This window comes from Mastigoproctus giganteus, chromosome 12, assembly GCF_048544385.1.
Source record: "Mastigoproctus giganteus isolate SK-2022 chromosome 12, ASM4854438v1, whole genome shotgun sequence".
NCBI lineage: Eukaryota > Metazoa > Arthropoda > Arachnida > Uropygi > Thelyphonidae > Mastigoproctus > Mastigoproctus giganteus.
The window spans coordinates 102,099,491-102,124,054 of NC_143586.1; the positions used below are offsets into that span (position 1 = coordinate 102,099,491).

Genomic DNA, 24,564 nt, shown 5'->3' on the forward strand with positions numbered 1-24,564 from the left:
ATGTTATATTGGTTTATTTTTTCATTATGTTTTTTGAAGTCCATTTTTATCTTTTTATTGCTCTAGAAAAATAGGATACGGTTACATACACACAACAGAAATGTCATTAGCATTAGTAGAGGCATTTGATTAGGGCAAGTGGGACATAGAGCATATACTTTTAGGGAAAGTGGGAAATAGGACTTAAGCTATTAGGGCATATGAATTAGGGCAAATGGGGTAATGCTGTGTCAAATAAATCAGAACCTGAAAAATGGAGAATTAATCAAGTAGAGCATTAAGCAAACCATGTATACATTTGGTACAGTCCTATTTTGGCATAGTAAACTACATATATTGGATTCAGTAATATTAGAATATTCTGAGAATTTTTAAGAAAAATTCAGAAAGACAATTTACTGCTATTGAGAAATATTGCTCAATTATTTTTATATGAACACTGAGTCAATCTGAGAAAGCTATTTAACATTATTACTACTAGAATTTCAGTACTTTCTTACAGATAAAAATGCATTCTGTTGATGATATATGGCTTCAAATGTTAGTGAAGCTCATAACTCTTCAAATACTATTATGATATTATATTACAGCCACAGGCACCTTAATTCAATCATTTAATGCAGGTACCAGGTAGTCATTTAATGCAGGTAATTTAAGGTACCTGGATTAAATTTAATCCAGGTACTTTAATTCAATCATTTAATGGTGAAAAAATAATCTGTTTTTCATATAGAAAGATTGAGAGATAAGGAAACTGGTCTAATTATAATGGCACAGCTGCTACTATTCATTCAAAATTGCACTGTAGGGCTCATCTTTTTGTTCTAGGTATGCCATCTCTGAGAGAAACTAACCCTTAGAAGAAGTTAACATAAGCTCTGTTAACTGAGTTTTCTTAAGGGAAAGGCTCACATTCTCATTGTCTTTGTTGTTTTCATCTCTTTAGAAACATGAACAGACTGCTACTCAATATGTGAAGAGAATGTCCATATTGATACAGGCAACCCTGTATAGAATCTCTGAAGACAAACAGTGCAGAGTTAAAAGAGATATCATGATATCATTTTCCAATATGCATACCTGTATTTCCTTTGCTCTTTTTTTTTATAAAAAGCAAAAGAAATACAGGTAAGCATGTTGGAAAATTCCTATCTTGAGAAAAACCTTAAAGAAGAATGTTTCCACAAGTGAATCCAAATGTAATAATTTGATAGTTAACCAGTTGTCAGATACCACCATGCAATTGAAGCAACTCATTGATAGCAACTCATGAGAAGTGGAAAAACCACATGAAATTTGCATCGACATTCACACATGAGGAGTTATTCAGCAAGGGGAATGCCAGAGGTGTATTCAACTCTAGCAGTAAGCTACAGAATCTTGAAATAACTGGGAGTAAAGTGGAGGAGAAACTGTTGAAGATAAACACAAGAAAGGCACCCGGGGTGGATGGGATCTATCCAGTTATATTAAAGGAGGCAGCAAAGGAAGTAAGCAAACCCTTAGCCATAATTATGAGAGCTTCCTTGGACTCAGGGGAGATACCCATAGACTGGAAATGTGCAAATGTGACCCCAATTCACAAAGGAGGATCAAAAGCTGACACAAGTAATTATAGACCTGTGAGCTTAACTTCTGTTCCAGGAAAATTAATGGAGGCACTGGTTAAAGAAGCACTGCAGGATCATTTAGACAAGACTTCAGTTATAGCTCAGACACAGCATGGTTTTGTTAAGGGGAAGTCTTGCCTGACCAACTTGATTGGATACTATGATGCAGTCACAAAAGAACTGGATGCAGGGAATAACTTTGATATTATATACTTGGATCTTAGAAAGGCTTTTGATACTGTTGCACATGGAAGACTGCTACACAAATTGGAGCAGTGTGACATTGGAGGCAAATTGCTGCTATGGATAAAGGGATGGTTGAGGGGGAGAAGACAGAGAGTGGTAATCAATGGACACTGCTCATCGTGGACTAATGTTATTAGTGGAGTCCCTCAGGGCTGGGTCCATTATTGTTTTCTGTATTTATAAATGATATTGATGATGGCATATCAAGCTTAATGTCCAAGTTTGCAGATGATACAAAGGTTGGCAGGGTTGTCAAGGACACTACTGACACTATGCTGCTGCAACAGGATCTGGAAAGGTTGAGCAGATGGGCTGAGAGGTGGCAAATGAAGTTTAACATTGACAAATGTAAAGTACTACACATGGGAAAAAGCAACCCCAGAGCAACGTATCAACTCTGTGGTACTACACTGACAGTGGTAGAGAATGAAAGGGACTTGGGGGTGATTGTGCAGGCAGATATGAAGTTCTCTGAGCAGTGCAGACGGGCTGCAAGAGTAGCTCATGGTGTATTGTCAATGATATACAGGAATTTTTCCAGCAGGGATAAGGAGGTGATTATTCCATTGTATAAGGCAATGGTCAGGCCACACCTAGAGTACTGTATACAGGTCTGGAGGCCTCATTTCAAGAAGGATGTAGAGCTGCTGGAACGAGTACAGAGAAGGGCAACAAGATTAGTGAATGGAACAAAGGGGTGCTCTTACGAAGAAAGGCTTAAGTTTTGCAAATTACAGTGTCTGGAGACTAGGCACCAGCGAGGTGATCTGATAGAGGTGTATAAAGCCTTGAATGGTTTAAGCATGCTCAATGCTGATGGGATTCTTCCTCTAGCTCAGAAAAATCACCTGAGAGGGCATAAATTCAAATTGAGGAAAGACAGATGTAGGATAGACGTGCGGAAATTTGCCTTGAGCCAGCGGGTGGTTGGTTGGTGGAACAGACTGCCATCCCTTGTGGTGGAGGTTGATAGCCTAAATAAGTTTAAGGCTCAGCTGGACAGGTATTTTGAACGAACAGAGGGGTGAAGTGGAAGTGGGTTTTTTTTTTTTTTTTTTTTTTTGGCTGATGCTGCATAAGCTTGCTTTCTTGCATCAAATGCCTCTACTAATGCTAATGCTAATGCTAATGAAATCTAATATGGAAGTGCTGCATTCTATGTAGCAACATATATTAAAAAATATATGAAAGAAAAAAAACAATTATTAACACCTTCTTCTATGACTCAACAGACTTAAAAAAATAATGCTGTTGTAATAAAACAACAGAGATTCGAGCCAAGAAACAGTCAGAACACAAATTCTCTGTTTCTCATGTAACCAGCTTGGTCATATCTCAAGTACTAATGAACTCAGAAGTAGCTTCATCTGGAAATTGTATTTCCCCTCAATATAAGGGATTATCATCTATAAAACAGCTTGCTGATCTCATGCAAGGTTTTTCAAGTAGTTATAGTGTGTCAGATATTTGCTGTCTCCTCTCATTGCAGAAAAAAGCTGATTTGCAGACTGAAGCATTAACTGATTTGAGTTATGTAATGACCAAAAGTTTTTTTTTTTATATAATAAGATCAAGCCTGTGATAAAGGAATTTGCACTCTGTCAACCTACTGAGATTTTCATTCCATCCTCTGGCACTCTTCGTGAGTTGTTTGGTTTAGTTTGAAGATTCCTGGTAGTAACATATACTATTATCAGATATTTTATACTGTCAATAATCTGGACCAGTTAGGTTATGTTTTTTATCTTAGGCAAAACCATTTTTGGTTGATTTTTGTGTCAGCCTTAATTATTTTAAAGGAATTTTGTATGTGTGGAGATTGTATTCCTAGGGAGAATGACTCAGTTAAATCTGATAAAACTATGGTTGACAAGGAAATGGAAGTCCAGGAAGCTGATGTAATTGAGACCTTTCATTCATTAATGGTAAACAATTGGATTTCAGAGAACACAGAAAATTGGGATTCAGATGCATTGAGACAAACCCAAAAAAGGAGATCTAATTTAAGGGAAGTGTATGCCAAATTGAAGATTGTTATTTGGATTCTGAAGGCATATGGCAGAGATGAAAAATGCATGGGATACATACAAATTAACACGTGACACAGAAACCTATGATAGATACAAGTTGATCTGTAACCAAGTTACAAAGGAGGTTAGCCAGGCGAAGGCAGATTACGAGAAATCCTTGGCAAAAGATAAGTAAAACAACAAGGATTTCTTTACTTATATTAACTCTAAAAGGAAGGGGATGAATCTGATTGATCTACTTGACATCGATGGTTCGACTGTTGATGATCCTGCTCAGATAGCAAACAAACTGAATGAGTATTTTGCATCTACATTCACACATGAGGAATTATTAAGGTTTGAAAATGGCAGAAGGTTATCAAATTGTGGCAGGATACTTAATGATTTTGGAATAACTGAAAGCAAAGTGGAGGAGAAATTGTTGAAGTTAAACATAAGAAAAGTACCTGGGGTGGATGGGATCTATCCAGTTATATTAAAGGAGGTGGCAAAGCAACTAAGCAAACCCTTAGCCATTATGAGAGCGTCCTTGGACTCAGGGGAGGTTCCACAGACTGCAAATGTACCCCCAATTCACAAAGGAGGATCGAAGGGTGACACGATTAATTACAGACCAGTTAGTTTAACTTCTGTTCCGGGTAAAATAATGGAGTCACTGGTTAAAGATGCATTGCAGGATCATCTAGACAAGACTGCAGCAATAATTCAGACACAGTTAAGGGAAAGTCTTGTCTGACAAATTTGATAGGATATTATGATGTGGTTACAAAGGAACAGATGCAAAAAATAATTTTGATATCATGTATTTCGATTTCAGGAAAGCTTTTGACACTGTTGCGCATGGAAGACTATTGTACAAATTGGAACAGAATGGTATTAAGGGTAAGTTGCTACAATGGGTAAAAGGATGGTTAAGTGGGAGAAGACAGAGGGTAGTAATCAATGAGTGCTGCTCTTCGGGGACTAATGTTATTAGTGGAGTCCCACAGGGTTCAGTGTAAGGTCCACTGTTGTTTTGTATATTTATCAATGATATTGATGTAGGTATATCAGGCTTAATGTCGAAGTTTGCAGATGATACAAAGGTTGGCAGGGTTGTTAATGACAGTAATGGCAGTGTGCTACTGCAACAGGATCTAGATAATTTGGGCAGATGGGCTAAGAAGTGGCAACTGAAGTTTAACCTTGACAAATGCAAAGTACTGCATATGGGTAGAAGTAACCCCAGAGAAATGTACCAACTGTGTGGTACTACACTTAAGGTGGTAGAAAAAGCTGCCAGGGCAGGTCATGGGGTTTTGTCAATGATATATAGGAATTTTGCTAGCAGGGAAAAGGAGGTGATTATCCCTCTGTATAAGGCAATGGTCAGGCCACGCCTTGAGTACTGCGCACAGGTCTGGAGGCCTCATTTTAGGAATGACAACAAGATTGGTGAGGGGAATGAAGGGATCCTCTTACCAAGAGAGGCTTCAGTTCTGCAAATTGCAGTGGCTGGAGACTAGGCACCTGCGCGGTTATCTGATTGAGGTATATAAGGCCTTGAATGGGTTGAGCACGCTGAATTCTGATGGGTTCCTTCCACTTGTTCAGATTACGAACCTAAGGGGGCATAAATTCAAATTAAGAAAAGACAGATGAAGAATAGATGTGCGGAAATTTACCTTTAGCCAGCGGGTGGTTAATTGCTGGAACAAACTTCCATCTGTCGTTGTGGAAGTTGATAGGTTGAATAAATTTAAGGAGGAACTGGACAGGCATTTGGAGGCAATGTTGTGATTTTTTTTTTTTTTTGGCTGATGCTGCATAAGCTCATACACTTGCTTTCTTGCATCACATGCCACTACTACTACTACTACTACAGTGGCAATCCCCAAGGCAGAATGCACTGGTCCCACAGGAACTAGTAGTTGTTGGTGACTCTCATCATCATCATCAGCCATTTTCAATCCACTGCAGGATGAAGGCCTCTCCAGCAACGTTCCAGTTCCTTCTGTTTTGAGCACTGGCCATCCATTTACTACTCAAAAACTCATGAATTTCATCTATCCATCTCCGCCTTTGTCTTCCAGGTTTTCTTCTAGCTTCTCTTGGGTACCATTCTTGTTATTTTCTTAGTCCATCTTTTGTCATCATGTCTTCGAGCTATGTGTCCTGCCCAAGACCATTTTAGTTCTTTAGTTTTGATAAGAATGTCCTTTACTTGAGTTTGCTGCCTAATCCATGTGTTTCTCTTCTTATCTAACATTCTAATTCCCAATATAATTCGTTCCATTCTTCGCTGTGTAGTTCTTAGCTTCTCTTCCATTCTTTTGGTGAGTGCCCAAGTTTCACTTCCATAAGTCATGGTGGGGAGTATACATTGATTCATTATTTTACGTTTCAGACAAACTGGGATATTGCTCTTCAGTATGTGACTATATTTCCTGAATGCTATCCATCCAAAATTTATTCTTCTCTTGACTTCCAGCCATTTATCATTATTACAGCTAATAACTTGTCCCAGATAAGTATATGACTCCACCTTTTCAATTACTGCTTCTTCAATCATTATTTCCCTTTCCGTGGCATACTTGTTCATCATTACTTTTGTTTTAGCCATATTCATCTTTAGTCCAAAATCCTTACTAACTGTGCATAACTGATTAAGATTTTCCTCTAATTCTTTGGGATCGTGGCTTATGACCACAATGTCATCTGCAAATCGTAAATGGTTTAGGTACTCTCCGTTCACATTGACTCCTTTCTGCGACCAGTCTAATCTTCTGAAAGCTTCCTCAAGGGCAGCAGTAAACAGCTTCAGAGATATTGCGTCTCCTTGTCGAACTCCATTCTCGATTTTAAATTTGCTACTGTCTTTGTCTAGTCTAATAAAGGATGTAGCACTCTCATATATTTTCTTCAAAATCATAATATATGGAGTATCTATGCCTTGTCTTTCCAGTGCCCGAAACATTGCCTTATGCTGTATGGAGTCAAATGCCTTTTCATAATCCACAAATGCCAGGCATAATGGTGTTTTATATTCATTTGCTTTCTCCATTAGCTGTGATATTACGTGAAGGAGATCCATAGTTGAGAATCCTGTCCTAAAGCCAGCTTGCTCTTTCGGTTGATTCTCATCAAGTATTCTTTCTAATCTGTTAGTAATGACCCTTGTGAACAACTTGTAGATATGGGATAACAAGCTAATTGGTCTATAATTTCCAATTTCTGATTTATCTCCTTTCTTATGCAGCAAAACTATGATTGCATTATTCCACTGCTTAGGCATCACACCTTTTCTAATGCACTTTGTGAAGAGCCGTGCCAGTTTTTGTGTTATGTCTCTTCCTCCCAATTTTAACAACTCTACAGTAACTTCATCTTCCCCCGGGGCTTTCCGATTCTTCATTTTCTTCAATGCATGTTCTACCTCATCAGGAAGAATATCGGGTATGTCGTATGTGTTGCTACTTTGCAATCCATCTTCCCCACTGCTAGTATCATTCCCTCGCTCCTTGTATAATTCTCTATAGTAGTCTTCTGCTATTTGAATTATGCCTTCTCTGCTGTTTATAAGTACACCATTGCTATTCTTCAGTTTCAGTATCATTTGTCTTTCTGTATTACTGCTCATGGCTGCTGATTTAAATCCTTTGTTTTCCCTTAATGCTTGTTCTACTATTCTTGTGTTAAATCTTCTTATGTCCTCTCTGAGTCTCTTTCTAATGGCTTTGCATAACTCAGTATACTCAATTTTCTCCCTGGCAGTGTTTTTCTTGCTCTTCATTTGTCGTCTTTGGTTCATCATGACAAGTGTTTCTTGACTAATTTTTTCTTCTTTGGATTTCTGTTTCCCTATAGGTTTCTTGGGCTTTATCACTTTCAGAAAGTTGTAATATTCCTCGTCGATATCTTGGTCCTGAGCAGTCTGCAGAAGCTCAAACTTGTTCTTAAGTTCCAGTACATACTGCTTTTAATCCTCCTCTGTTATTTCAAAGACCTTTGTATTATTTACTCGAGTCAGTTTTTTCCTTTCCTTTCCTACATCTATATCAAGTGTACATCTTACCATTCTGTGATCACTTCCAACATTTACCTTATTCAAGACAGTAACATCATTCACAATATATCTTCTGTTAGTGAGGATGAAGTCGATTTCATTAGTTGTTAATCCATTTGGACTCTTCCATGTCCACTTTCTGTTCACCCTTTTCTTGAAAAAAGTGTTCATTACTGACATTCCTTGAAATTCTGCAAATTCCACAAGTCTTTCACCTCTTTTATTTCTTTCACCAATTCCAAAATTTCCTATAGTTCCTCTTTCTGCGCTGTTTTGCCTTTTTCCAACCTTAGCATTGAAGTCCCCCATAATAATAGTGTAGTGGGTTTTCTGCTCATCTAGAAGACTCTCAATTTCAGTGTACATGTCTTCAACCTCTTCATCATCGTGGCTCGATGTTGGTGCATAAATCATTACAATCTTTAGCTTGTACCTCTTAGAAATCTTGAGTATTAGTCTTGACACCCTTGGTGATGTACTTTTGAATTCCAAAATGTTGTTTTTAAAATCTTTATGGACCAGAAACCCAACTCCACCTTCACTCCTTTCACTGTTTCCATTGGTGTACAGCAGATTTCCACTTGATAAACTTATAAGTGATTCATTTCTTCTTCTTGTTTCAGCCAAACCGATGATATTCCAATTCACATTTTCTAATTCCTTTTCCAGCTCTAATATCCTGTCTTCTCTGATGAGTGATCGTACGTTATAACAGGCCAAGTTCAATTTCCGTGCATGGCAGCCTGGTCGTACCCAGAGATTCTTAGCACCCTCTGCTTCCACTCTGATCCTCTCGCTGCCGTAAGAGGGAGAGTGAAAGCTGCTGGGGACTGAGGGCCATTTGTATTGTTGTGTTCTCATTGCTGGAGGGTTTGGTCTTTTCCTCTTCACGCTGACCAGGCGTCTTGAAGAGAACCACTCTGCACGATCGTTGCCACCTAGGTGACGTAACAGGGCTTACCATCGAGAAGGTGTGCATGAGTGGATTTCAGGGAGGCAGGCCAACCGGACTTCTCCTAAATCTTCTGTAATAGAGAGATATTGGATCCATCAGTGTTTTAGGCTGAGTGTCTGATAACACACAGGATACCTGTTCCCCTCCAAGCCCCTTGGTGACTCTATTGTGAAGGAAATGGGGAACATGCTTTGTAAAAAGGATAGGTGGAACAGGACCAGGGTATATCTGCCAGGGGCAAAGGTTGATGACGTTGTAGAGCGGATATCATCTTTTAACGGCACAAAAGGTGATATAGGTGTACACGTTGGTACTAATGATATTAAAAGTAGGAGACCGGCAGAATTACTTAACAAGTACAGGTCACTGTTGAAAAAAAGCCGGGAATTAGGGATGAATTTGAAAGTGTCTGCAATTCTGCCCAGACACAACAGAATGGAGTATATGATGAGAGCCTTGTCGATTAATTCGGCCCTGGAAAGACTGTGCAAGGCTCAAGGGATAGAATTTTTTTCAGCCTGGTCTGTACTTGTTAAAAGGAGAGACTGCTTCTACAGGGATGGGATACACTTAAATAGAAAGGGTGCAAGAATATTTGCTGATGCTATCGAGGCAGTGTTAAGTGGATCGGAAAACTGCTAGCTTGGGGGGATACAAGGACTAATAGCCACAGGCAGATGTGAAGGTGATTCTTGCACAACTTCTATTAGAATAAGTAGCGACCTGGAGCAAGGAGTGTTGGGGGTTTCAGGGATGGATGGCAGTCATCGTGAAATAGGTGGGTATATGGGATGTGTTACGGGGAATAGGAATAGGAGCATGTATGCTAGAAGTATAGTAAATAAATTTTATGAATTTGAAGTGTTGGTCAAGACATCAAAGGCGGATATTACTGGGATAGCAGAGACAGTGTCACACAGATACAAGGAATGCAGAACTAGAATTCGGGGAGTACAATTGTACAGAAAGGATAGATAGGATAGAAAGGGAGGAGGTGTTAGGCTGTTAATTAAGAAAAACTTAAAATCAAAAGAAGTGAATCCATTGATATAGATGAACAGTGCACTGTTAATCAGTCTGGTGTGACATAAGCACTGCGAAAGCAAAAATAAGGGTAGGAGTGTGTTATAGGCCTAATGACTCTAATGAGTACAATGAACAATTGTACAGAGAAATAGAGTGGGCTAGTAAATCGGAATGTCTTATAATGGGGGATTTTAACTTCCAGATATTGACTGGAACTTGTGGGTTGATCACTCACACACTAGTCACACTTTCGTGGATTTATTGGATGATTGTTTTCTGCAGCAGCATGTTCGAGAGGCAACCAGAGAAAGTAATACTCTTGATCTGGTTATCAGCAGTGATCATTCGTGAATTAAGAATTTGCAGATAAAGGAACCACTAGGTGGCAGTGATCACAGTGTACTGATGTAGGATTCCTTAAAGATTTAATTACCAATAGGAGTAAAAGAAAGGGTTTTTGTTTCCGTAAAGGTGAGTACAGTGGTCTCAGAAAGTTTTTAAATTCTGTACAGTGGGATCAACTGACGATGTTACCAAAAGTAAATTCTAAGTGGGAAGCATTCAAGGAATTAATCGTGGATGCTAATAAAAGTTTCATACCTATTAAGAAATATTGTTCAAGGTTTAGGCCTAAATGGTAATCTAATTAACTAATGAGACTCGTAACAGAGAAGAAAAATGCATGGGATGCATATAAATTATCAAGCGACTCAGAAGCCTATGGCAGATAGAAGCTAGTCTGTAATGAGGTCACAAAGGAGGTTAGGCAGGCGAAGGCAGATAACGAGAAACCCTTGGCAAAAGATACTAAAAAAAACAGCAAGGATTTCTTTACTTATATAAACTCTAAAAGGAAGGGGATGAATCTGATTGGTCCACTTGACATCGATGGTTCGATTTGTTGATGATCCTGCTCAGAGAGCAAACAAACTGAATGAGTATTTTGCATCTACATTCATACATGAGGAATTATTAAGATTTGAAAATGGCAGAAGGTTATCAAATTGTAGTAGGATACTTAATGATTTTGTAATAACTGAGAGCAAAGTGGAGGAGAAATTGTTGAAGTTAAACATAAGAAAAGCACCTGGGGTGGATGGGATCTATCCAGTTATATTAAAGGAGGCAGCAAAGCAACTAAGTAAACCCTTAGCCATAATTATGAGAACATCCTTGGACTCAGAGGAGGTTCCCACAGACTGGAGATGTGCAAATGTATCACCAATTCACAAAGGGGGATCGAAGGGTGACACGAGTAATTACAGACCAGTTAGTTTAACTTCTGTTCCGGGTAAAATAAGGGAGTCAGTGGTTAAAGATGCATTGCAGGATCATCTAGACAAGGTTGCAGCAATAATTGAGACACAGCATGGGTTTGTTAAGGGAAAGTCTTGTCTGACAAATTTGATAGGATATTATGATGTGGTTACAAAGGAACTGGAAGCAAAAAATAATTTTGATATCATATATTTGGATTTCAGGAAAGCTTTTGACACTGTTGCGCATGGAAGACTATTGTACAAATTGGAACAGAATGGTATTAAGGGTAAATTGCTACAATGGAAAAGGATGGTTAAGTGGGAGAAGATAGAGGGTGGTAATCAATGGGTGCTGCTCATCATGGACTAATGTTATTAGGGGAGTCCCACAGGGTTCGGTGTTGGGTCCACTGTTGTTTTGTGTATTTATCAATGATATTGATGAAGGTATATCAGGCTTAATGTCGAAGTTCGCAGATGATACAAAGGTTGGCAGGGTTGTTAATGACAGCAATTGCAGTGTGCTACTGCAACAGGATCTAGATAATTTGGGGAGATGGGCTAAGAAGTGGCAACTGAAGTTTAACCTTCACAAATGCAAAGTACTGCATATGGGTAGAAGTAACCCCAGAGAAATGTACCAACTGTGTGATACTACACTTAAAGTGGTGGAAAATGAAAAAGGCCTGAGAGTAATTGTGCAGTCAGATATGAAGTTTTCTGAGCAATACAGACAGGCTGCCAGGGCAGGTCATGGGGTTTTGTCAATGATATATAGGAATTTTGCTAGCAGGGAAAAGGAGGTGATTGTCCCTCTCTATATAAGGCAATGGTCAGACCAAGCCTTGAGTACTGCGTACAGGTCTGGAGGCCTCATTTTAGGAAGGATGTAGATTTGCTTGAGCGTGTACAGAGAAGGGCAACAAGATTGGTGAGAGGAATGAAGGGATCCTCTTACCAAGAGAGGCTTAAGTTCTGCAAATTGCAGTGGCTGGAGACTAGGCACCTGCACGGTGATCTGAGTGAGGTGTATAAAGCCTTGAATGGGTTGAGCACGCTGAATTCTGATGGGATCCTTCCATTTGTTCAGATTATGAACCTAAGGGGGCATAAATTAAAATTAAGAAACGACAGATGTAGAATAGATTGTGTGGAAATTTGCCTTTAGCCAGGGGATGGTTAACTGCTGGAACAAACTTCCATCTGTCGTTGTGGAAGTTGATAGGGTGAATAAATTTAAGGAGGAACTGGACAGGCATTTGGAGGGAATGGTGTGATTTTTTTTTTTTTTTTTTTTGGCTGATGCTGCATAAGCTGATACACTTGCTTTCTTGCATCACATGCCACTACTACTACAATCAAAGAAAGATTTCATTGGGATAGTATGATCAAGGACATCAATGGTTATGTAAAGTGTTGTAAATTTTCTTAGTGAAAAATGTACATATTTCAGGTAAGCTGGATCACTTCGCTGATGTATCCTCAAGATTCAGCAAAATTATATAGTGAAAAAAATCAATTTTATCTCTGCTTGTAGCTGCTGTTAAACTAATAGTCTGTGTGTTCTCCCAAATTAGCAATTTTCCAATCCCCAAATACTGCCTCAATGTCATTAGCATATGCAGCAAGTGCTAGTTATAGTGATCACATTTGCAAATTGAATTTTGATTCCAATAAACGGCGATTCTAATAAGTGAAAATCAACAAATATTATCTACAGGCTATAAAAATAAAGACAAAGCACAAATTTACACTTTATTACCAATTAAATGATGCGTGAAAATCAGAAGAATATTAACCACAGGTTACCAAAATAAAAAAAAATTTTTTATACTTATACATAGGTTAATTTATATACATAACACTTTGTAATATGATTATAATTTTAAATAGTCACTTATTTTAGATTGCTTTAAATTATCTCTACAAAGTCTATTTATAAATTTTTCAATACAGTAAACCCCCGCTATTCGCGGTATCTGTATTCGCGGTTTCGCGTATTCGCGATCGCCGATGTAATATAAAATGAAACCTAAAAAATGTGAATTTTAAAGCGCCGTGAATATTTCCCCCCATAAAAAAACATGGGCGTGGCTAAAATTATCTTTCCCGGTAAAAACAGCGCTCAGTGGGTGGGGGGAGAGGGGTGACAAAATCGCGAGCGTGGATGTTTCTCGCTAATCCTTGTTCAGTATGTGTTATGCGCTTGTCATGGAAGGTTTCGTCGTTTGCTTTTAATTTATATGCTTATAAATTGAATAAATTTATCAATTTATAAATTGATTTGCTTACAAAAATGATAAATCTACTGTTTTGCAGTGTAAAACGGACTTTTTCGAGTGTGTTAACGGAAGAAAGTGACTTTATTGTGGACAAATTCTTTCTAACCCCTACAAAAATATGGCTACGAATAACAAGAGAAATGTGAAAATATCAAAGGTGATGACATTAGCGAATAAAATTGAGTTATTAGATAAAATTTCTAATGGTAAAAGTGTCTCCTCAGTGGCAAAACATTATAAAATCAATGAGTCAACGGTACGATCAATCAAGAAATCGGAAGGAAAAATCCGCCGTAGTGTCCGTGAAAAAGGCGCTAATTGCTTCAAAAATTTGCTCTGTAACTCGTGATGTTAAATTAGAAAAAATAGAAAAAGCTTTAAACATGTGGATAGAAGACCGAACTCAAAATAAAATTCCGTTAAGTTCACTCATCACTCGTGAAAAGGCAAAATTCCTTTATCAACACTTTAGCGAAACTGGTGATAGCACTGGCGGGATAAGTTTATTTGCTAGCAAAGGCATATTACATTTAATATTAAATTGTATCTTATATTTTCATTTCGATGCCATATGCTTGCATTTCACTATGTACTGTCTATGTACATAGTCATATTATGAAGGTACATATAATACATACATATACAAAATTTTAGACTAGTTTTTCTTATATATTTCATACTTTGGAACGGAACCCCTTTATTACTATGGGAGCCATAACTCAGTATTCGCGTTTTCGGTATTCGCGACATTTCTCAGGAACGTAACCCCCGCGAATAGCGGGGGTTTGCTGTATTGTATAACAGTCTATATTCACAATCACTTACAACAGTTTCTTCCAACACTCTCCTCAGAAAGGCTACAGCTTCACAAGTTTGCTATTTTGTAACTGGAATTCGTTCGGGTTCATCTTCATTTTCCTCCTCCTCCTCGGCAAATTATTAGTAACAGACTGGGCAATTTCTTCTTCTGTTAAAGCTGAATTTTTACCCATTTATAACAGATTGTACAAACAAAAATGGCAAATAAACCGAAAGCTGCAAAATATTTTTATTGTTTTATGGTTGTGACTTCTAGAAATGTGACCTCCAGAAATGTGCTTTAGAAAAATATCACAGAGGCATTCAAAATTGATTCTTATAACCGAAGATGTGATTCTAATAAACGATGAAAATGTAGTGCATTTTATTGATTTGAATCAGTTCTTTGAAATTTGATTCTCTAAAGCAGCTGATTCTAATAACCAGTGCTTACTGTATTTTTGCAATCCTTCTATTTATATCCGTACCATCCCTGTAAAAACATTCTCTTCTGTAAATAAGCACAGACCACACTGAGAAAAACTGCATCCCATTGAGTCTTGCACAATGTCTCCACAGCTGAATTTACTAACAAGCCTTTCAAACATGTACTCCCTCCTAACATATATGGGCAAAATTCTAGACACTTTCAAATTTAATCCTAACCCATGAGCTTTGCTTTGCACAATCTCTCCAGGGCTGAATTGACTGATAGTTAACAAGATTTTCATCATTTCCCCCCTACAACTAAGTCCTAAAATTCCAGACAATTTCAAATTTAATCCTAACTCATAGCCTTTTCTCAATATTTCCCTATATCTATTAAGTTACTCCTCAGATTTCTTATTCTTAATATCATTAGTACCAACATGTACAATGATATCACCTTTTATGCTCTTAAAAATGCTAAGGGTTCTACATGATAAAATTTAGCCCCTGGCAGACAACACCCTGGTCTTATTCTACCTATCCTTTTTGTACAATATATTTTCCTGACAACAGTTACCAAGAATAACTACTTCCCGTGAGACCAGCGCTTTCAATTATAGAGATTCCCCAATGACTATACAGGAAAAGCAAAGGACAAAGGTGAAAAAGGCCTAGGGTGATAGCTATATAAATATAGATGTTGTCAACATAATTTTTATGAACCTTGCCAGTCTAGGATTAATTGAAACAAAAAAATCTCCAACTAATGGACTAAAACTTACTATACTCTTCTTCATCGTCATCTTCTATGTCACTGCTTTCACTCTGTAATGCCCTATACAAAAGTGAGTTAAATTATTTTTAGAATTTTATTTATATACTGAAAATGAAAATTATTCTGTCAAGAAATTCAGCTATTACATTTTTGAAAATATAATGAAATCAAACTAAATAAGATTTTTAAGAATATAATAATGAACTATTTTTGGAAAGAAACTTGGCAAAACTGTATGTATATAAAACAAAAGTTCTAGGTCACAACAGACATTTTCATAGCTCTCAAAATTTCAACAAATTCATGATGTATAATTACATTTTTAAGTATAAATGTAGCATAAATGTAATTACATAATTACATTTATACTGAAAATTGAGAGAGCTCTGACCGCACCACAAGGAAAGAGCAAATTTTAATAAATCAGTGGTATTAACAAAACTGTTTTACAAAATATGATGAAAATGTTCTTCTGGATACGGGCTAGTTATATTTAAATAATTCGGCAGTATCAGTCAGTTAACTTGACATAGTATGCTGAAATCAGTTATGTATGGCAAGGTAAGTTTTGTTTAGCTTGTGAAAACTATAGTTTGTCTAACAAAATTCAGCCTATATCAAAAATTAATGCCGTCCCAAGAATGACTCTTGGAAGAACACTGACTCTGATTTAAATATTGCTTTTTATATTATGTTACAATAAAATTGGATTAAAATAATCCTTTGTCTGATGTAATCACACTGATCTTCAATTTTCCTGATAGTCATCATGTCTTTTCAAAGTGTGAATTTTTTTGTCATGCAATTACATAATTGGCTAGAAATTTTTTTCTATGACTACTATTCACTGTGCTTTAATCTGTTGAACTACTCTCCTTTGTCTCAAATAATCATGTCTCCTCCTTTTGTCTTCACTAATCATTTCTCCTATCCCTTTGTATTCACTAATCAAGTCTCCAACTTCTTAAAAGATGTTGGACCTTTTAAGAGCTTATCTCCAACAACCTAATAAAATCAACTGTCACTGTGTCTTTGGCTCAACAGTAAAACTAACAACATAGTGACAGTTGATTATTGGACCTTTTAATAGGTTATCTCAAACAACCAAATAAAATCAACTATCACTGTGTCTTTAGCTCATCAGTATAAGGCTAACAGCTCTCTTTGTGATGACCATTGCAAAGGAAGAACTGAATGCAAAGAATAATTCTGACATCATGTACTTACATTTTAGCAAAGCCCTTGATACCATACTTCATGTAAGTATGGTATCAAGACTTATATAAACTTGGAACAATATATTATTAGGAAAAGTTACTACTGTGGATAAAGGAATGGTTGCTACTATGGATATGAAGTTCTGTCAATGATATATAGAAACCTTGCAGGCAGAGACAGATAGATGATTATTCCATTATATAAAGCAATGTAATTTGCCCATCTATTCTGGCATTATATATGGCAGAATAGATGGGCAAAAATTTGCTTTCAACTAGAGAGTAACTTAACTGATTATTGGAATAAACTTCCACCTAGTGTTCTGAAACCAGTTATATGAATAAATTTAAAGATTTGTACAAATTATCAGAAGGAATGGACAGATCTATTGGTTCTTACAATACTAATACTAACCTGTAATGATAATTTTGTAATATCAGCAGTCACTTATTTGGACACTTATAATTATATACTTATAATTACTCCCCATGCAAGGATTTAGGACAAAAGCTTGCTTTTTCCTTCGTCCCCCTACTAGATATATACTGTTTCAATACCTTTCGAATTACATCTCACCCGGATGCAGCTGTTCCTGAAGAAAATCCCAGGTAAGAAAATTCTTCTGCCTTAAATTATAATATTTGTAAAATTCAATATTCCAAAAATAGCCTATACTATCCTTTTTGGAAAAATCCACAAAGTTTATTTTAAATCCATAATGAGAACGCATATCCACTACAAGTAAAAATCACAATAAATTATTAGCATTTGTCTGACCTTATGAAAATTAGCGGGTCTTGACTACTCAAGTTGTCTGTTCAACTGTCTAATAAAGTTTTGAGACTTTAGGACCTCCATAATTTTTTACACTATGCCATTTGGACATCTGCCAAGTCTTCAATATAAGAAGTTTATAATATCATTTATGGATATTTTTAATTTTTTTCCTGAAGTCAATTACACTGACATATAACACTAAAATATCATAACAATATGGAAATGTTCTTTAATTTTGCTAATTATTTGATAATTATTTTGTTAAATATTTGTTAATTATTAAGTATTTTTACATTGTTAACACAATGTAAAAATACTTTTAGATTTTTACATACCTATATAGATGCTTATAACCAGTAGACATTCCTGCATACATTTTTTTTTAATCTGTTCAAATATACATTGAAGGAATATGGTAATGATAGTAATTTAAACACAACAACAAAAAAAAAAAAAAAACCTACTGAGTTAGCATTCCATTAGTTGTATTTGGGTTTCATAAAGTTATTAAATTTTTCATGAATTTTTTCCCCTGGTCAGTTATTATAAAAGCATTGTAATACCAATATATGAAACAACAATAGCTATCAACTTTATACATAAATATATAAAACCCTACTGACAACAGTGATTTTCTTGCCAATATATAATATAGAAGCTTAAGCAGCTTTTAAATTTTTATTTTAAAATTTACAAAATATACCATAATGCAGTAGTAGCAGTGATAACAATTTTGTAAATTAAGGGATCTGATGGATTGCCAAAATTGAAAGCTTGCAGTTTCAAGGAACTCAAGAATATTTTTTAAACTAAATTACCAAAATTTCATATTTATAGTTAGAACAGTTATTTTCTTAAAAAAAAAAAAAAAAAAAATTGGATTTTCTGTTACTCATCAAATAATTTGATTGCTTCAGGAAAGATACACATCTGGGACAGTATCCCACCCAACTCTCAGGCTTCTAGAGACTCCATTCAAAAGAGGGCAGTTAGATTAATTAATGACCTATCTCTTACAAAGTCTCTCCACTCTCTGTCTCATAGATATTCTATTTCTGCTGCATGCCTTTTCTAGAGATACTTCCATGGGCACTGTTTTTCTGAATTGGCTTCTGTACTAACTTGCAACTTTTTCTCAAAATGGCCCTTTACTTGTTAAGTAAATCCTGAGATCTGGATAATATTAATAATATGATTAATACCAATGATATAATTAATACAATCATACCTTAATATGATTAATACCAATATGTACAACAATATCACCTTTTGTGCCCTTAAAAGACAACACCTGAGCTACATCATCAACTCTTTGTACAAAGCATATATCCTCACTTTTCCAACAAATGTACTTCCTATAGGACCAGCACACTCTGCTGTGGAGGATCTGATTATGTCCTGCGTTGTATGAGTGTAATCTTCAGCAATGTGCTGGGCTACTGAGTGCTTGAAGGATTATCAACCTGTTCCTTAAGCTTATATAAGTCCATCAGAATGCTGACTTAGCACCTCAGACCCTCATACTCTCTCCAACGAAAGCACACAAAGGTATTATTCCCTTGAACATGTCGTCAAGACTACTTTCATACTTTCAGCTTTGCTGCTATTGTTTGAGGCATGGTTCTAGTTTAAATTAAGTTTAAAATTTAAAATTACCACCCAAAATATGAGGTATAGTATAACAACACATGCTTTTACCAGAATTTGTTACATTGTACATGCTATACTATTATGTTTCTGAATAATGTTATGCCTTTCTAATTTCTTATTTAAAAAAAAAAACCTACATAATTAGAACCTTCAAGCTACTTATTTACTACAAATTAAAAACACTCTGCTGATTACAACTACTATGTACTGCACTACAAATTACTAGTCATAGAAATAATATTCACGCTGAAATCACTAATACAAAGACTAGGAATATTAAGTCATAACTTACTAAATTCCTAGCTATATTTAAAAATAAGATAACAAATGTGACTAGGACTATGAAAACTATTTAGCATGTTAATTAAGTAAAAAAATGGCTATAAATTTTCTCAAACAAAACATCCATTTCTAAGAGCTCAAAATTCTTTGACTGCACTCTTTTCAAATAAAGTGCTGCTAGTCTACAAAAATATTTTCTTTGATAATGATCTAAGGCATCCATAAAGTACAGATTTATCTGAAGGGAATGTTAAGGTTATTTTCATACCACCAAATACAAATGCATTAGGGATAACAATTTCAATGCAAATTTTAAGCACTATTACCATAGATAAATATTTTCCAGAGCAATATAACAAATAATAATGAGGGTAAAGAGGATTCAACTAAAAAAAATTTGGAAGTAATTCAACACTGCTAAAGCATTAACATCAATTATTAGACCTAGAATGACATTAGCGTTAGCATTGATATTAGAAGAGGCATACGATGCAAGAAAGCAAGCTTATGCAGCATCAGCCAAAAAAAAAAAAAAACCTCCCATTTCATCCCTCCATTTGTTCTAAATGTCTGTCCAGCTCAGCCTTAAATTTATTTTGGCTATCAACTTCCACAACAAAAGATGGAAATCCATTCCACCAATCAAATATCCGCTGACTAAAGACAAATTTCAGTACATCTATTTCTACAACTGTCTTTAATCAATCTGAATCTATGCACCCTCACTCAAGTTCTTAATCTGAGCAAGAGGAAGAATCCCATCAGATTTCAGCTTGCTCATCCCATTCAAGGCCTTATATACCTCAATCAGATCACCTTGCAGGTGTCTACTCTCCAGGTGCTTCAATTTGCAGAATTTAATCCATAGTGATCAATTTGCAGAATTTAATCCAAGGTGGTAAGAGCACCCCTTTGTTCCCCTCACCAATCTTGTTGCCATTCTTTGTACTCGTTCTAGCAACTCTACATCCTTCCTAAAATGAGGCTTCCAGACCTGTACACAGTACTCTAGGTGTGGCCTGACCATTGCCTTGTATAATGGGATAATAACCTCCATGTCCCTGCTAGCAAAATTCCTATATATCATTGACACGGTTCAATGACCTGCCCTGGCAGCCCATCTGCACTGCTCAGCAAACTTCATATTTGCCTGCACAATTAACCCCCAGGTCTTTTTCACTTTCCATTTTCCCTTAGTGTAGGATTACACAGTTAGTATGTTTCTCTTGAGTTATTCCTATCCATATGCAGTACTTCACATTTGTTAATGTTAAACTTCAGTTGCCACTAAATAGCCCATTTGCTCAATTTATCTAGATCCAGTTGGAGTAGCATACTGTCTTTACAGTTGTTAAAAACTCTGACAAACTTGGACATTAAACTTGATATACCTTCATCGATATCACTGATAAATATACAAAACAAAATATACAAAACCCTGGGGAACTCTACTAATAACATTTGACCCCAAAGAGCAGTGTCCATTGATTACCATTCTCTGTCGTCTCCCACTCAACCATTCCTTTATCCATTGTAGCAACTTACACTTAATGCCATACCTCTCCAATTTGTACAGCAGTCTACCATGTGCAACAGTATCAAAAGCTTTCATGAAATCCAAGTATATGATATCAAAATGCTGAATTCCACCCTTGCTCATTGCCTCCATGATTTTCCCTACCACTGAAGTCAGACTGACAGGTCGATAATTTCCCACAATGGAACATCTCCCTGCTACCTTCTCTCCAATTTGTACAGCAGTCTACCATGTGCAACAGTATCAAAAGCTTTCATGAAATCCAAGTATATGATATCAAAATTATTTTTGGCATTTAGTTGCTTTGTGACCACATCATAGTATCCAATCAAATTGGTCAGACAAGACTTCCCTTTAAAAAACCCATGCTGTCTTAACTATTCCTGCAGTCTTGTCTAGATGATCCTGCAATGCTTCTTTAACCAGTGATTTTATTATTTTCTCCGGAACAAAAGTTAAATTAACAGGTCTATAGTTACTTGTGTCACCTTTTGATCACTACTGGTGGCATTAGCATTAGTAGAGGCATTTGATGCAAGAAAGCAAGCTTATGCAGCATCAGCCAAAAAAAAAAAAAAAAACCCACTTCCACTTCACCCCTCTGTTTGTTCAAAATACCTGTCCAGCCTAGCCTTAAACTTATTTAGGCTATCAACCTCCACCACAAGGGATGGAAGTCTGTTTAACCAACCAACCACCCGCTGGCTAAAGGCAAATTTCCGCACGTCTATCCTACATCTGTCTTTCCTCAATTTGAATTTATGCCCTCTCAGGTGATTTTTCTGAGCTAGAGGAAGAATCCCATCAGCATTGAGCATGCTTAAACCATTCAAGGCTTTATACACCTCTATCAGATCACCTCGCTGGTGCCTAGTCTCCAGACACTGTAATTCACAAAACTTAAGCCTTTCTTCGTAAGAGCACCCCTTTGTTCCGTTCACTAATCTCGTTGCCCTTCTCTGTACTCGTTCCAGCAGCTCTACATCCTTCTTGAAATAAGGCCTCCAGACCTGTATACAGTACTCTAGGTGTGGCCTGACCATCGCCTTATACAATGGAATAATCACCTCCTTATCCCTGCTGGAAAAATTCCTGTATATCATTGACAATACTCCATGAGCTACTCTTGCAGCCCGTCTGCACTGCTCAGAGAACTTCATATCTGCCTGCACAACCACCCCCAAGTCCCTTTCATTCTTTACCACTGTCAGTGTAGTACCACAGAGTTGATACGTTGCTCTGGGGTTGCTGTTTCCCATGTGTAGTACTTTACATTTGTCAATGTTAAACTTCATTTGCCACCTCTCAGCCCATCTGCTCAACCTATCCAGATCCTGTTGCAGCAGCATAGTGTCAGTAGTGTCCTTGACAACCCTGCCAACCTTCGTATCATCTGCAAACTTGGACATTAAGCCCGATATACCATCATCAATATCATTTATAAATACAGAAAACAATAATGGACCCAACACTGAGCCCTGAGGGACTCCACTAATAACATCAGTCCACGATGAGCAGTGTCCATTGATTACCACTCTCTGTCTTCTCCCCCTCAACCAACCCTTTATCCATAGCAGCAATTTGCCTCCAATGTCACACTGCTCCAATTTGTGTAGCAGTCTTCCATGTGCAACAGTATCAAAAGCCTTTCTAAGATCCAAGTATATAATATCAAAGTTATTCCCTGCATCCAGTTCTTTTGTGACTGCATCATAGTATCCAATCAAGTTGGTCAGGCAAGACTTCCCCTTAACAAAACCATGCTGTGTCTGAGCTATAACTGAAGTCTTGTCTAAATGATCCTGCAGTGCTTCTTTAACCAGTGCCTCCATTAATTTTCCTGGAACAGAAGTCAAGCTCACAGGTCTATAATTACTTGTGTCAGCCTTTGATCCTCCTTTGTGAATTGGGGTCACATTTGCACATTTCCAGTCTATGGGTACCTCCCCTGAGTCCAAGGAAGCTCTCATAATTATGGCTAAGGGTTTGCTTACTTCCTTTGCTGCCTCCTTTAATATAACTGGATAGATCCCATCCACCCCGGGTGCCTTTCTTGTGTTTATCTTCAACAGTTTCTCCTCCACTTTACTCCCAGTTATTTCAAGATTCTGTAGCTTACTGCTAGAGTTGAATACACCTCTGGCATTCCCCTCGCTGAATAACTCCTCATGTGTGAATGTCGATGCAAAATATTCATTTAGTTTGTTAGCTACCTGAGCAGGATCATCAACAGTTGACCCATCAATATCAAGTGGACCGATCTGATTCATCCCCTTCCTTCTAGAGTTTACATAAGTAAAGAACTCTTTGCTGTTTTTCTTTGCATCCCTTGCCAAGGATTTCTCGTAATCTGCCTTCGCCTGCCTAACCTCCTTTGTAACTTGGTTGCATATCAACTTGTATCTATCATAGGCTTCTGTGTCATGTGTTAATTTGTATGTATCCCATGCATTTTTCTTCTCTGCCATATGCCTCATTAGTTCATCTGACATCCATTTTGGCCTAAACCTTGAACAATATTTCTTAGTTGGTATGTAAAGCCTAGTAGCGTCCAAGATAAGTTCTTTGAATGCTTCCCATTTTGAATTTGCTGTTGGTAACATCATCAGTTGGTCCCACTGTATAGAATTTAAATACTGTCTCAGTCCATCCTAGTCGCCTTTACGGAAGCAATAACCCTTCCCTTTACCCCTAATGGCAGTTACCTCCTTGAGTAAATCCCACTTCAGCACACTGTGATCACTGCCACCTAGTCGTTCATTTATTTGCAGATTCTTAATGCACGAAAAATCACTGCTGATATTCAAATCAAGAGCATTACTCCCTCTAGTTGCCTCCCGAACATGCTGATGTAGAAAACAATCATCCAATAAATCCACAAAAGCTCTGCTAGTGTGTGAGTAACCAGCCCCCAAATTCCAGTCAATATCTGGGAAATTAAAATCTCCCATTATAAGACTCTCTGATTTACTGGCCCACTCTATTTCCCTGTACAGTTCCTTATTATACTCATCAGAGTCATTAGGCCTATAGCACACTCCTACTCTCAATTTTGATCTCCCAATGTTTATGTCAAACCAAACTGACTCAACACTGCACTGTCCAGCGATGTCGACTGGCTTCACTTCCTTGGTTTTTATGTGTTTCTTAACTAATAGCATAACCCCTCCCCCCTTCCTATCCTGTCTATCCTTTCTGTAGACGTTGTACTCCCCAAATTGCAGTTCTGCATCCCTTATATCTGTGTGACACCACGTCTCTGATATCCCAACAATATCTGCCTTCGATGTTTTGAGCAATACCTCAAATTCATCAAATTTATTTACTAAACTCCTAGCATTGGTGTACACGCAAGTATACCTGCACCTGTTTCTATTCTTAGCTACCCTAACACAACCCATGTGTTTACTTGTACCGCAATGGCTCCCACCAGTCTCTGAAATACCATGCATCTTGTTTTTCAGGCTTCTGCTCATTCTCATAGAAGCAGTGCAAGAATCTCTTTCACCTCTGCCAGTGGCTACTGTCAATCTATTGGTATGCAAAATACTCATTCAGTTTATCAGCTACCTGAGCATGATCATCAATAGTCACACCCATCTATGTTAAATGGTCCAATCTGATTCATCCCTTTCCTTCTAGAGT

General features: G+C 37.1%; 1 protein-coding gene across 2 annotated transcripts in view; it reads right to left on the reverse strand.

The window, feature by feature from the left end:
* LOC150077304 (nucleosome assembly protein 1-like 4) overlaps nucleotides 1-24,564 on the reverse strand; it is a 432,049-nt gene that overhangs the window by 326,848 nt on the left and 80,637 nt on the right. For both annotated transcript variants that reach the window (XM_090386809.1, XM_090386808.1), the window contains one exon: nucleotides 15,463-15,515. In XM_090386809.1, coding sequence (XP_090242935.1) covers nucleotides 15,463-15,515 — 53 coding nt within the window. The remainder of the gene's footprint in view (nucleotides 1-15,462; nucleotides 15,516-24,564) is intronic.